The sequence below is a fragment of the Rhinatrema bivittatum genome, chromosome 10 (assembly GCF_901001135.1).
Source record: "Rhinatrema bivittatum chromosome 10, aRhiBiv1.1, whole genome shotgun sequence".
Taxonomy (NCBI): Eukaryota; Metazoa; Chordata; class Amphibia; order Gymnophiona; family Rhinatrematidae; genus Rhinatrema; species Rhinatrema bivittatum.
The window spans coordinates 58,762,974-58,780,082 of record NC_042624.1 but is presented as its reverse complement, the minus strand read 5'-3'; the positions used below and the strand labels follow the sequence as shown (position 1 = coordinate 58,780,082).

The window sequence follows — 17,109 nt, the reverse complement described above, 5'->3', positions numbered from 1 at the left end:
TTTGTGGATCAGTGGAATACACATTTTTTAAATAAATTTCAAAATAATTTTCCAAAATATAAATTTGGGAATGTAAAAGTCATGAGAACACCCACATCTGACCATTCGCATTTCAAAACTATCTGTGCCAGAATCCTTCACCCTAACTTCAAAGTATTCTTAAATATTAAAATTTTCTAATCAAACACAAAGCTGAAATCACTCACAAAAACTCTAAAGCGCAAACAAGAAGAGGATGCAAAAATAAGCTAAAATATTACAATTTTTTATATTACTAAACAAAAAATACACAGGCAACACTATACATGTACAGTACAATTCCAATATCTTACAAGATATTGGTTACGAGTTCATATTTTCATACGTGACAAGTGTACTTAACAGACTTCACCCTCAAATTAAACCTTTTATAGGTAAACAAGGATGCCACATTTCATGTACCTTTCAGAAAAATTTCAATGATATTGACTGTTTAATCCAGCATATATTCCAGTTTTATTTTAATTGACTGCTAAATACCTTATATAGGAATTCACAATTTAAATTATGTACTTTCATTGTGTCTTTAGCAGTCACCCTTCCAAGCGTCAAAGTTTCAGTTTCTGCACATTCCGTTAGGAGCATGGATGACAGCAGGTTTCCCACAAATTATGCAACTGTTTGCTCATTCTATAGGAATCTTCATGCAGCTCTGGTCATTTACTACATTTTCCTTAAAACACTTGTAGAGAAATGCAGACACCAAACACCGTTGAGTCTTCAGCAAACAAATTAAAACACTTTGTCATACGTATATCCATTATGTCCATAATGTTTAAAATCAAAACTGATTCTATAAAATTAAAAAAAAATAAATTATGGGTCCAATTCAATATAAATAGTCCACCTACATAGCCGCTTTACATGGCTAGAACACCACACAACCTGGAATTCCCAGATATGTATAAAGCTCTGTGTCGCATGTCAAATATGTTATATGAATAGGCCCAGAGTTAATATTAGCACAAAGACCTGCTGCTGCACCTCTACATAGATTTTTAATTTCTTGACACTGTCGGTTAGTTAATATCTTTGCCTGACCAGCAGAAAAAGATAGCAATTTTCTCATTACAGGCCGTATGGCTAAACAGTTTCCACAGACACAAAAGGAAAGAAACCTCTTTGTACACATGGACCTAAAACAGCTCGTCTTCAATGGAGGGATTAGAATAAAAAGCTAACAATTAAAACTCACAAATCGAGCACTTGATAACAGGAGCAATATTTAAATAACTAGATTCTCTGACTTCTCAATGTTGTTTTATAAATGTATTTCATAATTTACTTTTATCCAAATACTATGCTTGCAGCATACTAACATTTTCCAAAGACACTTCCTTCTAACCTTGTTTTTACACAGTTAAACTGATGGGTCTAATATGTAAGAGCTGTATTGTTTTATTAAAACCACAACTTTAGGACTTGTTTCTTTGGACAAATTCATACTTAAATAACAAAAAAGAAAAAAATATTCTATACATTATACCACAGACAACAGGAATCTTTGGTGCACAGCAAACATTGAATTAGGTAAAAATTTCCAAATAAAAGCAGGTTTAATACATTTAACACCTCAGTACTACAATCATGTGGTAGGGTGGAACTACATATAAATTAATTTTAGGATGAAGCTGTGCTTTTATGACATGCATAGACCTGACATGTATTGTATGATGCCGAGCAGCCTCATTTGATGAATTTACTCTTATTAAATAACTAAAAGTTATAATATAAATACGGATGTATCTTTTGGGGTTAAAATCCAGACCGGTAAGGAATTTTTTTTTTTTTAAACCCCTAATATCTCCAAAGTGAGCATAAAACCCACTTCCGCTACTGATTTTGAGAATTATATTTTCCAGCTGGATTCATGTTAGGCATGAAAATCAAATGTATATGCTTTTTATGTGAATCCTGTGTAACCAACTTCAGTCATGCATGAATAAGCTAAATCTCTGCTTACCATTCTGAATCTTATAAAACAGCAAATTACTGCATTTACAGTACTTAAAAAGGGAAACCAATTAAGGAAGCTGTGCTCTTGGCTGTTGATTAAATCAGACACAAACCCAGTCACAAAGTTAGCTCTTGCACCTGATAATCACAATGGTTTACCTTTTGCATGAGCATGTGTCAGCTTTTAATGCCTTGGTCCAAGTTTCCCCCCACATAATTAAACCAGACACATGGACTGTAGGGACTAACAGGACCCGCACAATTCACTTTTGAGATGTATACCAGTGGGTCATGCCTACAGAACATGAGCGCAGCTATCAATGTGGTTAAATCTTGAATCAGTTGTATTATAAATTTGATCTATCACACTTAAACGAGGACCAAAAATAATCTGAAAAGACAATGGCCCCATGGATTTGTCTAGGAAAGGCAAAAAGTCATTCAAGTTTTTCCCCTGCCCAAATCTACCATCAAAACAGGGTTGGGAGTGACAACAAGTAATTAACAGATAATGTTCAATGGTTGATTACAATTTCTTGTACTTAGTATCTTCAAGAAATATCCAAAATTTAAGACCACTTACAATGTCAAAAACTTCTTCAAAATAATAATATAATTTAAATATGCACCCAAATCTGTCCCGGTGTTCCACCGTTCTTCAGCATATCCAGGATTTGTGGTAATTCATGAGCACAACTGCAAAACTTAGTTCAGAAAACTTTCAAGGCCAAAACAGTGCAGACCCAATAGCAACATTTCATTTTTGCTGGCTAGCTGTTACTAGGATCACATGAAATGTTAAATCCCGATCACGAATGATGGTCGCTGTTTGACACATTTTGTACTGTTGCGGCTGTGTCAAGCCCTAATAACGTTCCAAGGTAAGACTGGTCTCTGGGATCTAACATTTGCTCTGGTTGAACTGGGTGAACTATATTTGCAGGTTGGGGAGTGAGAGTGTATTTTTCCAGAAATGCCAAGTCAGCTCCTCGCTGGTAGTCTGCCGCTTGTGGCTGTGGGGATAAGATGCTGTGAGACTGAGGTGGCAGTGTGGTGGTGTGCTGTACCAAATTATCTTGAGCATCGGGCATCCGAACCGGCATCAAAGTAACCGGGACGCACACATCAGCGGGCACGTTCTGTAACAGAGCTTTGCCTTCTGCTTGATAGGTTTTGGGCTGCTCCATGTACTCCTTAGTTTCGGCTGGGTAAGCTTTCTCATCAGGTGTATATTGTACTGGCAAAGGAACCAATTTGTCCTCTGAGGGAGTCCCCGTCATTTCTTCTGCTGCCTTAGATCCATGCACGTGATCATTGTGATACTTCAGCTTGTCCTTTCGTTTAAATGTTGCACTGCAGTTTTGACAGTTAAAGGGTCGTGCATCAGAATGGATGACCATGTGCTTGGTTAAAGTCTTTTTTATTCTAAAGGACTGATTGCAAATTTGACATTTGTAGGGTTTCTCACCTGTAGGAAACAAAAAAAATAAAGGAGTTTATGAGATTTATTTTATTTCATCCAAATATTCACTTGTCCAATTCTTGGCTGCCATTTTTGGGTGATTTTATTCCAGATTCTTGTTTCAAAATCATTCAAAAATATGCATGATTTTTAGGAACAGAAGGCAAATTATAAAGACCGTAACACTTCAGGTTATTGTTTGTGCTGTATACATCTTTATGTAAAAACATAAAACATGATGACAGATAAAGACCATAAGAAACATCCATGCCCCCAGCTCAGCTTTACAATTTCTCTCTCTCTCAATAATCCCCTGACTTGTCCCAAGCTTTCTTGAATTCTAGAACTGTCCCCCTATATCCCACCCACTATCATCTCCACTGAGAGGTCATTTCCTGCATCCACCACCCTCTCCATAAAGAAATATTTCCTTAGATTACTCATGATTCTACCCCCCTTTCACCCTCATCCCATGACCCTTGTTCTGAAGCCTTCTTTCAAACGAAAAAGAGACCCACCGCCAGTGCCTTTACTCCTTGGAGATATTTAAATGTCTCTGTCCTATCTCTCTATCAAATTGGTATCTTCTAAAGATATGGCTAAGAACGGCAAGCTTAGATGTATTTATACCTATATTTATGGGAATAACTATTTAGATGCTTTCCAAAACTCAAAACAAAAAGGAACATGTTCATAATTTTCTACACTGCAAAAATCTTGTTTCAAAAAATCTAAGATAAACTAAGCCTTAATATTTAAGCTATTGTATAACTGTTCATGGGTGGGGTTTTCTTTTTTTGGGGGTTTTTTTTTTTATCATCTGTATCTTATCTTAGCCTGTCTATAATGCCTTAATGTTTTTGATCTTTCCAGTGGAGAAAGTCACTTTTGGCAAAATATAGGATGTGCAATTTAATTTGGAATAGAAAGAATTGCTCCAACTTCGCCTCCTGTGCCTTTGTTACTCCTTTCCCATTGATGGCTGCATACTAAATATGAAGATGTCCTCCCTCCTTTATTTAATAAAACTTAATTACACGGTCCATCAGAAGTAGCTGAGTGAGGCATGCAGCTAATGCATATAAAAGATATACAAGGCAAGCATCAATACAACCCCCACCCCTCATAAAACAAGAGAGAGAATCCACCATTTACATTCCCAGCATAATAAAACCCAACCTAAAAATAAGCAAACTGTTATCCAGTTTACTAAACCATAAGTGTCACCACATAGTCAATCACTGAGGGAATATCTCTGCAAAAAAAATAAATAAATAAGAAAACGGGCTTTAAGTTTTTTTTTTATGAAAGAGCAGGTAATTTAATTCCAACCGCAACTACACTATTATTCAATTCCATATGGCTGGGCCAAATAAGCAAAGACTCTGCACCTTGTCAAACTATTTCACTTCAGATAAACCAAGTGTCACAAAGTAAGGCAAGGATCAAAGTGTTCTCAAAGGACTGTAATCAAGAGATCAGCCAGACTTGCTATACTATTAACCTGCAGTGAGCTGTACAAGCACTACAAGCAGTAAACATCTGGCGACTATCTGTTTTGGTCACAGCAAAGCATTATGAATGGTTCTCAGAGGCATGGAGAACTACATTAGTATAATTGAAATTTAGCTAGAATCTTTCATAGAATTTTCAGATGACCTAAACTGACTGCCCATAGCAAGGTCTGCCCTGATCAGATGCTGGCTGTAGCTGTATGAGGCCTTAAAATGTTATCTGTTTGGAAGGCACAATATCAGTTCAGTTTCACCAAATTTCAAAATTCAGCCTAGATATAGGTATACACTTTCCCTGATGTATCTAAAGCTGCGCAAGGTCGTAGAAAACAGTTTCTTATGTTGAAGGCTAAAACACTGGAATTAGGGGCAACTTTTTATTTAAAATCTCCCTGCCGCTGTTTTGTCAATTATCAAGGGAATAAGTTTATCTTTACTTTACCTGCACATATGGAGAATTTTTTAAGGGATAAAGAATCAGAAAAGTTAAATCAGGCATTAACGACGGATTTGGGTTAGAATTGTATAGAAATATAATCCTCCTCTCTCTTGTAATTTTATTTTTCTTTGAATGATTTATTGTGATAGGCGGCTCCCTTTATTGGATACACTGTGCTAAATTTAATTATGTTTTATGTTATATTGAATTTATTATGATGTGCACAATGTACTGTATTTAAAGTTTGAAAAATTTGTTATCACTTGATGTGTGATTTGAAAATCAATGAAGTATAAAAAAAAATCAGCCTAGAAAATAGTGGTTACAACTTGCAAGCACATACAATTCATTTTTGTAAACGTTGTACACTGATCTACTGCATGCTTGTTAAAGATTACCTGAATGCGTTCTATAATGCATTTCCAAACTTGATTTTCCTTTAAAAACCTTTTTACAAATTTCACATTGGTGAAATGTTGCTTTATATCTAGAAAGAACAGGGAAAATCAAAAGTTATATAACTAGGACAGCAGAGCTCCACAACAGTCCTGAATCACAAAGTATGCAATTTTTTTTTTTTAGCATGTAGGTATAAACGTTTTAACTGCATGTCCCTTATACTGTTTTCAGGTACATCCTGCCCCCTTTGTTGGTGCAAGCTAGGTAAGAAATGTTTTGATTCTGACTCAGTTTTAGGAAAGGCATTTATAAACTGGTTTGTACATTCTATGATATTTAACTTGGACACAAATTTTGTCTAAGAGTTCTATTTATTTATATTCCAACTTTTCTGATACTTTAAAGCAGGGACGGCTGAGGGGGGGGGGGGATATGATAGAGGTTTTTGAGATCATGAGGTCTTGAACAAGTAGATGTGAATCTGTTATCTACACTTTCGGATAATAGAAGGACTAGGGGGCATTCCATGAAGTTAGCAAGTAGCACATTTAAGATAAATCGGAGAAAATTCTTTCACTCAACACACAATAAAGCTCTGGAATTTGTTGCCAGAGGATGTGGTTAGTGCAGTTAGTGTAGCTGAGTTCAAAAAAGGTTTGGATAAGTTCTTGGTGGAGAAGTCCATTAACAGATATTAATCAAGTTTACTTAGGAAATGGCCTCTGCTATTACTAGCACCAGTAGCATGAGATCTACTTAGTGTTTAGGTAATTGCCAGGTTCTTGTGGCCTGGTTTGGCCACTGTTGGCAACAGGATGCTGGGCTTGATGGACCCTTGGTCTGACCCAGCATGGCAATTTCTTATGTTCTTACATTTAGGTACTTCCTTAACCCTAGAGGGCTTACAGTCCATTTGTACCTGAGGAAATGGTGATGTGACTTGTCTAAGGTCACAAGGTTTATCAGCAGATTTGAACCATGGTTTCCCCATTTCGCAGCCCACTGCTCTAACCCAGCGTTTCCCCACCCTTTCCTTGAGGTACACCTATCCAGTCAGGTTGTCAGGATTGCCACAATGAATGTGCATAAGATAGATTTGCATAGACTGGAAACCCAGTGCATGCAAATCTATTTCGTGCATATTCATTATCTTGAAAGTTAAGTGGGGTAAATCTACAAAAAGCAGGCAAGGGAAATGTTAAAATGCAATCCCTGTGCTTACTATTTCTGGCCCAGCCCAGTACCACCTCTTTCTTCTGCTGGGCTGTTTCCCCATGGAGGACAATTTTCAAAAGGTTCTTCTCCATGGTAAACATCCATTTATTCACAGAAGATTCCTCTGAAAATTGCACTCAAAGTTTTGCTGACATTGTAAATTAAAAAAAAAAAAAAAGGCCACATCTGGCAGATCTTTCACTTACTTTTGCCACACTTTTTCTCCTAAGTGAACACTTTTATAATGAACAGTGAGGTGATCCCTGCGGCCAAAACATTTTCCACATTCTTCACACTGATGTGCTTTCTCACCTTGAGAGAGGGATCAAAATCAGTGCACTATGGTTAGTTTGAATGGAAAACTTCTTTTCAAAACTACCATACAACTCCCCTTTCTATTTTATTTACAATATTTTACATCTCATTTTTCTGATTACAATCAAGGTAGTTTATAGTTTTACACAACAGAAGTATTACAAAATCATACAAATATAAGTTTGCACAAGAAATATGTCAAGCCAGAAAAATAAATATACACTTAACACCCCACCAGCTCAGGCACTAAAGTCACTTCACATATAAAAATGACAAAACATTTAAATCTAAAATGACTAAACCCCACCTTATTAGCATGTTTCTTCCCCAAAATATCACTTAAAAATCCTCCAAATGTATTCCCACAACCCTATCAATCATCTTCAACTTGTTAATGTATACCACAAAACCTTAACCACATTTTCTACTTCTCCAACAACTGACTACCATCTTGAGAGCATCCATGCCAAAAATGATTGGTCACTGAGGGATAAATTGTGTCATTCAGATCACATGATGCTGTCTATACAGTAATTTATACCCATTTTCCACTAAATCTGCTGAGCTAGAGGTCTCCGTAATTCTAAGAAAGCACGTCTTCCAGTGTTTCTCGTCCAATTCAAACCCCCAAGTATATGCTTAGGTTTCTGAGTTGACTAGAGACCAAAGAGAAAACAATTTTGCGATAAGGCCCTTACTCCTATGAGGCTTAGTACAAAGAATCTCTAAAAAGGTATAATTAACAGACAGATACTTTTTAATCTCCCTTCTTTCAAGAAAATGTTTTAATTTTAGATAAAGAAATCTCTTTCCTGTATATTAAAATTATTTGAGAAATTCAAAGTAACACATACTATGTCCCCAAACCTGCCCCCTCCAAAAAAAAAAAAAAAAGCCCCCTAGCATTCCATTCTTTAAAGCCCATCCCCCTTTCAAAGCCTGGTTAAAAGTCCCCATTAAATCAAATTAGTGAAAAATAAACAATTCACGGTCTCTTACTAACCATTTATTTATTTTACTTAAATCCCACATCTTGATAGTTAATTCAGTAAAGGGATTCATTGGGGTCTTTGAGATACAAAATCTCCTAGGTAAACATATACAATATTTGAGTGGGAGTATACACAAGGTTGCTTGTTCTCAAATTACCTACTTTTTAGCCTTTCCAGAGAACCAGTCAAACACATACGCCACATATAATAGCACCTAAGATACAGTGCAGCCAGTCCCCCCAGCAATTTAGGTTTGAATAACATTCAGGTCTATCCAGTACCGAGCGGTAGGAAGAGCTGCGTTAGTGCCCGGCGCACCCGTGGTTGCCACACGCACAGTGCAGCTCACCTACCGCTCGATCCTGAACAATAATTTTATGCAAATGTAAACCGCGTCTAAGAAGGGTCCGTGAAGTGTTAGGCCCGCGCAACCCATTTTACTGGATAGAGCGCCTATACAGTATCCTGGGTGTGCGGGCCTAACGCTTCACGCCACGCTGGTATCTGTCATTTCAAATGTCATTTGAAATGACAGATACCAGGAAGTCGGGACTGCCAGTCCCCCCCCCCCCCCTCCCCTCCTCCCGAAGCAGGGCGCGAAAAGCAGCCTTGCTCTGGGAGGAGGGAAGAAGAGACACTGACAGTGTGAAGCGGCGAAGCGACTTACTTTTTGCACCCCCCTCCGGACATCGGACGACCTCTCCTGCCTCCAGCTGCTCGCGAAGATGGACGCCTGCAAAAAGTAAGTCGCTTCGCCGCTTCACACCGTCAGTGTCTCTTCTTCCCTCCTCCCGGAGCAAGGCTGCTTTTCGCGCCCTGCTTCGGGAGGAGGGAAGAGACACTGATGGTGTGAAGCGGCGAAGCAACTTACTTTTTGCAGCCCCGATCGGAACTCTCCTGCCTCCCGCTGCGCGACTTACTTTTTTTGCAGCCGTCCGGCCATCGGGAAGAACGTATCGTGGCTCCCCTGCCTCCCGGGGAAGATGGACGCCTGCACGGGGGAAAGCGGCCCCTGTGCATGCAATTGGCTGCTCAAGACGTGACGTCACGACGTTTGGCGTCACAGCATGTGACGTCACGTCTTGAGCGGCCAATTGCATGCACAGGGGCCGCTTTCCCCCGTGCTGGCATCCATCTTCCCCGGGAGGCAGGGGAGCCACGATACGTTCTTCCCGATGGCCGGACGGCTGCCAAAAAAGTAAGTCGCGCAGCAGGAGGCAGGAGAGTTCCGATCGGGGCTGCAAAAAATAAGTTGCTTCACACCGTCAGTGTCTCTTCTTCCCTCCTCCCGAAGCAGGGCGCGAAAAGCAGCCTTGCTCCGGGAGGAGGGAAGAAGAGACACTGACAGTGTGAAGCGGCGAAGCGACTTACTTTTTGCTTTTACGTTTTTTTCGCTTTTTTTTTTTTGCTTCGGGAGGAGGGGGAGAGGACTGGGGCTGCCCCGGAGACCGGCACCCATGATCGCGGCCGGGGCAGGTGAGCGGGGGCTGGGGGAAAGCTTGCCGCCTACCCTTACCCCTGCCTCTACCGCAGGGGTAAGGGTAGGCGGTAAGTTAGCAGGTTAAACGCGCGACAAAACGGCAGGGAAAGATAGCGATAGTCGGGGCGCGGGTTACGGGATGCTAGGGAATAGCTAATTCGCTCGTTTGCATGCAATATACATGCCGCGTGCGGAAGGGGTTGCCCGGGGATTTTAGGACGCGGTAGGAGTAGGTTAAAGGGGATTCGGGATCGCAGGAAGGGATAACGCGGCCGGAAAGTGAGTAGAACGCGGCTTAGGAGCAGGGTAAAAGCGGCCGCACTTTACAGGATAGACCTGATTGAGAGCACTACTCAGAGGCCTACATTTCCAGATAAAGTAAAGCTAATTACACTGAAGTCTATTTAAGACACTTTCCAGAACTTCTATTGGGAGCCTCCGAAAAAGGAACTAGTTTTGGTAAAATAAACATTTTAACTGCTGCAATTCTTCTTACCCAAGACAAAGAGTAACAATGCCATTTATCTAGATCTTGTACCAGATAATTCAAAAGACAGTGTAATAAATTATTCCAGTTGAACTAAGCACAAATTCTTATACTTAGACAGTTTAATGCACCATTAGGGAATTTCTTTTAACATCTCAGCTGGAGAGGTTCGAGCATTAACATTCAAAATTTCAGATTTATTCAGATTAAACTTTAAACTCTGCAACCTTATCAAACTGCCCTATTTCCTTTAAATAATATACCATATTTTTTGCTCCATAAGACGCACTTTTTCCCCCCAAAAGTGGGGGGGGGGGGGGGGGGGAATGTCTGTGCGTCTTATGGACCGAATATAAAAAAAAAAAAAAAAATTAAAAAACTAACTACAACCCCCCACCCTCCTGACTCCCCAAGACCTGCCAAAAGCCCCTGGTAGCACAGCGGGGGTCCGGGAGCGATCTCCTGCACTTCGGCTGTCAGCTGCCAGTAATCAAAATGGCGCCGACAGCCCTTTGCCCTTACTATTTATTTATTTATTTATTTATTTAAAGTTTTTCTATACCGGCATTCGCAATAGATATCGCATCATGTCGGTTTACAATTAACAAGTGGATAGGTAACAAACAATGTCACAGGGCTATCGGTGCTATTGGTCGGCCCCTGTGACATGTGGAAACAGGATGCTAGGCTTGATGGACCCTTGGTCTGACCTAGCATGGCATAGTATAGTAGATGTATGGAGAATTACTACCTATGTCTACGTGTGATTATACTATTTTCTCTAAGCCACATGGGACCAATTCTAGAATTGACTATTTATTAGTGGATAGATTGATTACTGGCAGCCGACGGCCCAAGTGTAGGAGATCGCTCCCGGACCACCAGGGACTTTTGGCAGGTCTTGGGGAGGGTCAGGGGGGTGTAGTTAATTAAATTTAAAGGATTGGAATGAGGTGGGGTTTTTTTTTGGTTTTTTTTGGGGGGGGGGTTCCCCATAGAAAGAGAACTATAAAAGTTTTCTGATCTGGGGAGTGGACCGAAATGGCCCTCCCCAGACCCAAAAACAAAATGGGGACAAAAAAAAAATTATGCACTCCCCTAATTTGCTCCATAAGATGCACAGACACCTGGCAACAGAGCCGGTTTAGCACACCACTTTTTTTTTTTTTTTTTTTTTTAATTCCCCCCCCTCTGAATCCTAGGTTAGTCTTATGGTCAGGTGCGTCTTATGGAGCGAAAAATACGGTAGGTAGGATTAATCTAGGATAATCAATAATAAACATATCCACTAAGAGATCTTAACAATTCTGAACCATTGAACTTATAACCTTCTCATGTCTGATTACTTCTGATTCATTCTGTAAAAGGCTTCACAATGAGGATCAACAAAAGGAACAAAAAAAAGTGTCCCTTCCCAATGGAAAAAAAAAAAAAATCTGAGTATCCTCCATTAACTTTAATACAGGCCTCTGGGGAAAGATACATCTTCCGCATCTACTGAATAAAGTTATTTCTCAGGTTCATCTTCTAAAGAACCTTAAAACATGAAGTTCTAGTGGATCTGATCAAAAGCCTTTTCAGCATCAAAGGGCATGGGACATACACAGAGGACCTCTGCTAGCTACAGAATGGAAATTAACAAATGGGGTAATTTTACTATTCCACCTAAAGTTTGCATTTTTGGTTGGGGATAGCCTGCACAGAGCAGCAGTTATTACTGGCCTAAATCAAGTCAAGAGGTCTCCTAATTTTATCTGCTGCTTACCTACCTTGGATGAATCCTGACTGATCTGCATGAATTAATTCATCTGTTAGCCCCCTCTAATCTTGGACCAAAATCTTGGCCAAATCTTAATATCCAATTTAAGCAGCAGAGAGATTGTTTAGCTCCTGTAGACCAAAGTGTTCTCTTTTTTATTTTGAGAAAACGATTGCAGCTATATTCACAGAAGGCGACCAAAAAAACCCCCAAAAAACCTTACCTAGCAGAGTTAAAAAGCTGAGCCACAAACCACACACATTTTCCCCCAGATCTCTTATAAAATATTTTTGATAACCCATCTAAACCCAGAAAATTATTCTGCTTAAAGCTCTGAATGGCCTGCATTACCTCAAACCCAACCTGGTTTGTGTCTTGGGGGACAATTCTGGGAGCATGACCATAGCTAAAAAATAAATACGAATATCACTGATAGATATATCCTTCTTATAGAACTCTTTATAAAATTAAGCAAAAATGGTCTCGAATCTCAGTACTGTCAAACAAAAAGGAGCCATCAATATCATTATGTGCAGATTAGAGTTCCGAACCTGACAAGCTCTTAATTTTAAAGCCAAAATCCTGTTGGCCTTATTACCATATCAAAATAGTATTGTTTAATCAGATTCAATTTATGAGAAATCTCTTTTGCATAAATAGATTTTAGTTTGCTGCATTCTACCTCCAATTGTCTTAAGATAAACAGATCATTCTCCTTTTTATGTAGCCCTTCCAAGGAGTGAATATATTCCAGCATCTTTCTAACCTTCTCTTTTTTCCTTTTTTATGCCCGAGCTATAAGCTTCCCATGTATGACAGCCTTAAAGCCATCCCACATCATCTGTGGAGTTATATCATCCTTGTTATTAAACTGAAAATACTCTTGGATATGTCTCTGAAGAATGGCAAATTTCCTCATCATTTAACAAACTACCATTTGTCCTCAGAATCTTCTCCCTAAATCTTGTGGCTTATATGAACAATTAATCCAAACAAGGGCATGGTCCCATGTGGCTTAGAGAAAATAGTATAATCACAAGTAGACATAGATAGTAATTCTCCATACATCTACTAACTCCAAGACTGGAATCACATTTTTCAGTTTTACACGATTAACCTTTAATGGTGCAATAGCCTCCAAAAAAAAATGAACTAAAGATGGCAAAATTATGTTAAAATCATCCCCCTCTCCAGTGTTAACCATCCCTCCAAAAGGTTTCCCTAAAACATTTATTCCTCTGCGTTAGAGGCAAAGAACATTTATTTTATTTATTGTTTGTATGTAAACCAGCATGATGTGACTTGTTCATGAATGCTGGTATATAAAAGAACCTAAATAAAAAATAAACATAAGGGGCTATGCCTTATTTTTCATTCATGTCTTTTCTTTAAATGTGTTTCTTGAATCAAGATTATTGAAGCTTTCAAACCTTTGACTTCTTAAATAACATTTGCCTTTTCATTGGAGAATTCAAACCCATCGCCGGAAAAGCAGTCATCCTAAACCCACCTATAACATAGCAGCCAAAACAGTAACCCCCCCCCCCCACACACACACATATAGGGTCCAAAAAATATAACCTTAAAGTAGACAGAATGCAGCTTCTCCCCCATGAGTTAGTTTCCACCCAAACATTCCTCCCCTCATCAACTTCTTCACCACCTCTCCGGAAATCCAAGATCCATGACCAAACTGCCAGGCAGATCTGGTACCTTCAGAGGAATGAAATCATCCAAACGGGTCTACAAGGTCCCCACTCCCAACCCAATCTTATGAAGCTAACCAGAAACCATATTAAAATAAACATCAAAAAACATTACCCTAATGAGATATATAAAGGAAAAAAAAAAGTCCTGTTTTCCACCTCATTTCTTTTCTTCTCTCTTCCTTTTTATTCAGAAGTAAAGGCAGAATACAGAGTCCAAAGGTCACACATCTTCACTCAGGTGGTCCCACTACTTATGTTGAAAGAGTCCAAATGGGAAAAGCTATCTATAGCATATATTTTCTTTTACTTAAGATCTCTAAGCCTTTTTAATATTATCAGTGAGAGATCACCATAGACCTAAATAGCATGGCTCACTTTAGTGAGCCTAGAGATCTTGCACAAATCATAACAAATTCCTTAACAGGAAAATCATAGAAACAAGCGATAATGTCTCTAGGCAGATTTCAGTTTGTTTTTATTTTTTTTTGTTTAAGGAACTCCCAATGAGCAAAGGACATGGCCTATTAATATATCATTGGAACTAATAGAAGATTCACCAGTGACCAAAACTGTTTTACTTCTTATTAGTTTCAACACACTCCAAAAATGTGATTCAGAAATGCCCCATAAATTGTACATTAGCATGCCTGGAGCAATTTTCCAAATCTTCTAATTTATCTAAAATGTCCATATTAATTTTATGCACATCTAGTAAATAGCTTGGCAACCAAGAGATTGAGTCCGTATGAGCTTCAAGTTTCATTTTGGCCTCTTACACTCTGTTATGGCACTCTTCAAGTCAGCTACCATATTTAAAACTTCCTCCTTTACTCAAACAATATCTTGCTTTAAGTCTTGGAACCAGGTCAACATTTCTGATCAAGACAGGTTTTTGGAACCATCCGAGCCAGCACACCTATTTATTTATTTATTTATACCGACATTCGAGGGCACATCATGCCGGTTTACAATATAACTGAAAAAGAGACGGAAAGTACATAAAACCGGGAGGGGAGCAGAAGTGAAAAGGAGAACGAGCGGCAGCAGAGAAGGAGAGCTGTAAGGAAGGAAGAAAAATAGGAGCGGTACCTGGGAGAGGAGGTACAGTCAGGGATAACCTTATTATAGGCACAAGATAGGACCAGATTCAAATGTACAAAAAATTAAACTTTACAGACAATACACTCTGGGGGGACTGGAACGTCACAGTTTGGGCAGACCGTGCACAGGAAGTAAGGCGGAGGGATAAATCTGCACGCTCATCCTTTTGCATATCCGAGACTACGGCAGCCATTTTCCTCGACTCCTCTGCAGCAGTACTGCCAGCCAAATTTCAAAAATCCTTCAGATCAACTGTTTTTCACCATGAGGACATCCAAGCAACAATTTTACATCTAAGGAAAGCAATCGGGGAAACTAAATTGCTGGAATCATGGGCCAAAGTAGCAAACACTGTAAGGAGGTTGTGAGGAGCTCAGGATACAAGCGGCCACCTCTGTGGGCAACCTCACTTCCTCTTACACCCATGCAAAGTTTTATAGGTCAAAGATTTAAAAATAATCTTGGACCCCATTGTTAGCCAGCGACATTCCACTCACGCAGGGAAGTTATGATCACGTAATTAATGGCCAGTAATTAAATGGGCAGCAAAATTCTGCATAACCTGGAGCTTTTTCAGGCTCCTTCGTGGTAAAGAAGACTGCAATAATGCAGGTAAGACATCAAGGTCACAGGGATAACTGCAGAGAAGCCTTTTCTATCAAAAAGAGGACAATCAAAAATAGTCAAATGAAAATGTTGTACCAGCACAATAGTCTGTGGTTCCATTGTTAAATTTATCCATTTTTATTCCAAAATTACATAACTCATTTTTAGCGTACAGTGCCCTCTTCCAAAACTGGTTCAGAAAACTGCATGTCTTTTTCTTGGACCCAAAGGGTCTCTCTCTTTCTGAGGATCAGTTTGACCTTGTTGTCAAGCATCATTTTGAAATTACAGCTAAGCATTCACTCAGCTACCCATGGGCTTCATCTCAATCCATAGCTGTATATCATCCACAAAGTAAAACAAATGCCACCATGGTTATTATTTACTCTGATCAGTCGCTGTAGATAAATATTAAAAAGCAGGGATGAAAGCAGGAGCCCCGAGGTACACCCCAGGACACTGAGGGGCGGATTTTCAGAGCCCTGCTCGCCGGGAAGCCTATTTTACACAGGCCTACCGGCACGCGCAGAGCCCCGGGACTCGCGTAAGTCCCGGGGTTCTCCGAGGGGGGCGTTTCGGGGGCGTGTCGGCAGCGTTTTGGGGGCAGGTACGGGGGCATGGCTACGGCCCGGGGCGGTCCGGGGGCGTGGCCGCGCCCTCCGTACCCGCCCCCAGGTCGCGGCCCGGCGCGCAAGAGGCCCGCTGGCGCGTGGGGATTTACGCCTCCCTCTGGGAGGCGTAAATCCCCCGAAAAAGGTAAGGGGGGGGGTTTAGACAGGGCCGGGCGGGTGGGTTAGGTAGGGGAAGGGAGGGGAAGGTGAGGGGAGGGCGTTAGAGGATTCCCTCCAAGGCCGCTCCGATTTCGGAGCGGCCTGGAGGGAACGGGGGTAGGCTGCGCGGCTTGGCGCGCGCCGGCTATACAAAATCCATAGCCTTGCGTGCGCCGATCCAGGTTTTTAGCAGATATGCGCGGCTCCGCGCGTATCTACTAAAATCCAGCGTACTTTTGTTTGCGCCTGGAGCGCAAACAAAAGTAGGCTATTCGCGCTCCTTTTAAAATCCGCCCCTGAATATAGAGACGATACTCCATCAACCCCATAGACATGGAGAGAGTAATTTTAAAATCCTTTTTTGTGGGTAAAACGATGCTTTTCCCATAGAAATGGACTTTTAAAAACTGCCTACCCTATGTACCCGTACATACATGGTACACATAGTGCGAGATGTGTTTTTGCGGGCAGGTATAGATGTTTCAGAAATAAGCATGTAATTTTTTTTTTTTATCAGGAGGACTACACAAACATATACACATTAGCAGGAGTAAATGTGTAGGGGGTTAGTTTATCTGGGGAAATTTCCAAATTGAAAGTAAGTACATACTTTCTTACTGAAAATGAGTGTAAAATCTGTAGGTAAAAAAAGTACCTGCAGACTCTGCATAACTACAGTCAATTACAAATAAAATTGCCCCCACTTGTTTCTCTCTGATAGCCATCTAATCAAATGTCAAGAACTCTGTACCATAACGGCCCACACAATTGTATCTGAGAAATGATCTATCCAGAGTTTGCCCCATCCAAAATGGACACTATATAGTTCATCTAACTGAAGCAGCTTTAAGAACATTTGGGATTAC

The 17,109-nt window shown here is 40.1% G+C and overlaps 1 protein-coding gene across 1 annotated transcript in view; it reads right to left on the bottom strand.

The window, feature by feature from the left end:
- Positions 1 to 244: 244 nt before the first annotated feature.
- ZBTB41 (zinc finger and BTB domain containing 41) overlaps positions 245 to 17,109 on the bottom strand; it is a 70,876-nt gene continuing 54,011 nt past the window's right edge. The window contains exons 9-11 of the mRNA XM_029618368.1: positions 7,231 to 7,336; positions 5,809 to 5,897; positions 245 to 3,463 (exon numbers count right to left, since the gene is read on the bottom strand). Coding sequence (XP_029474228.1) covers positions 2,805 to 3,463; positions 5,809 to 5,897; positions 7,231 to 7,336 — 854 coding nt within the window. The 3' untranslated portion in view covers positions 245 to 2,804. The remainder of the gene's footprint in view (positions 3,464 to 5,808; positions 5,898 to 7,230; positions 7,337 to 17,109) is intronic.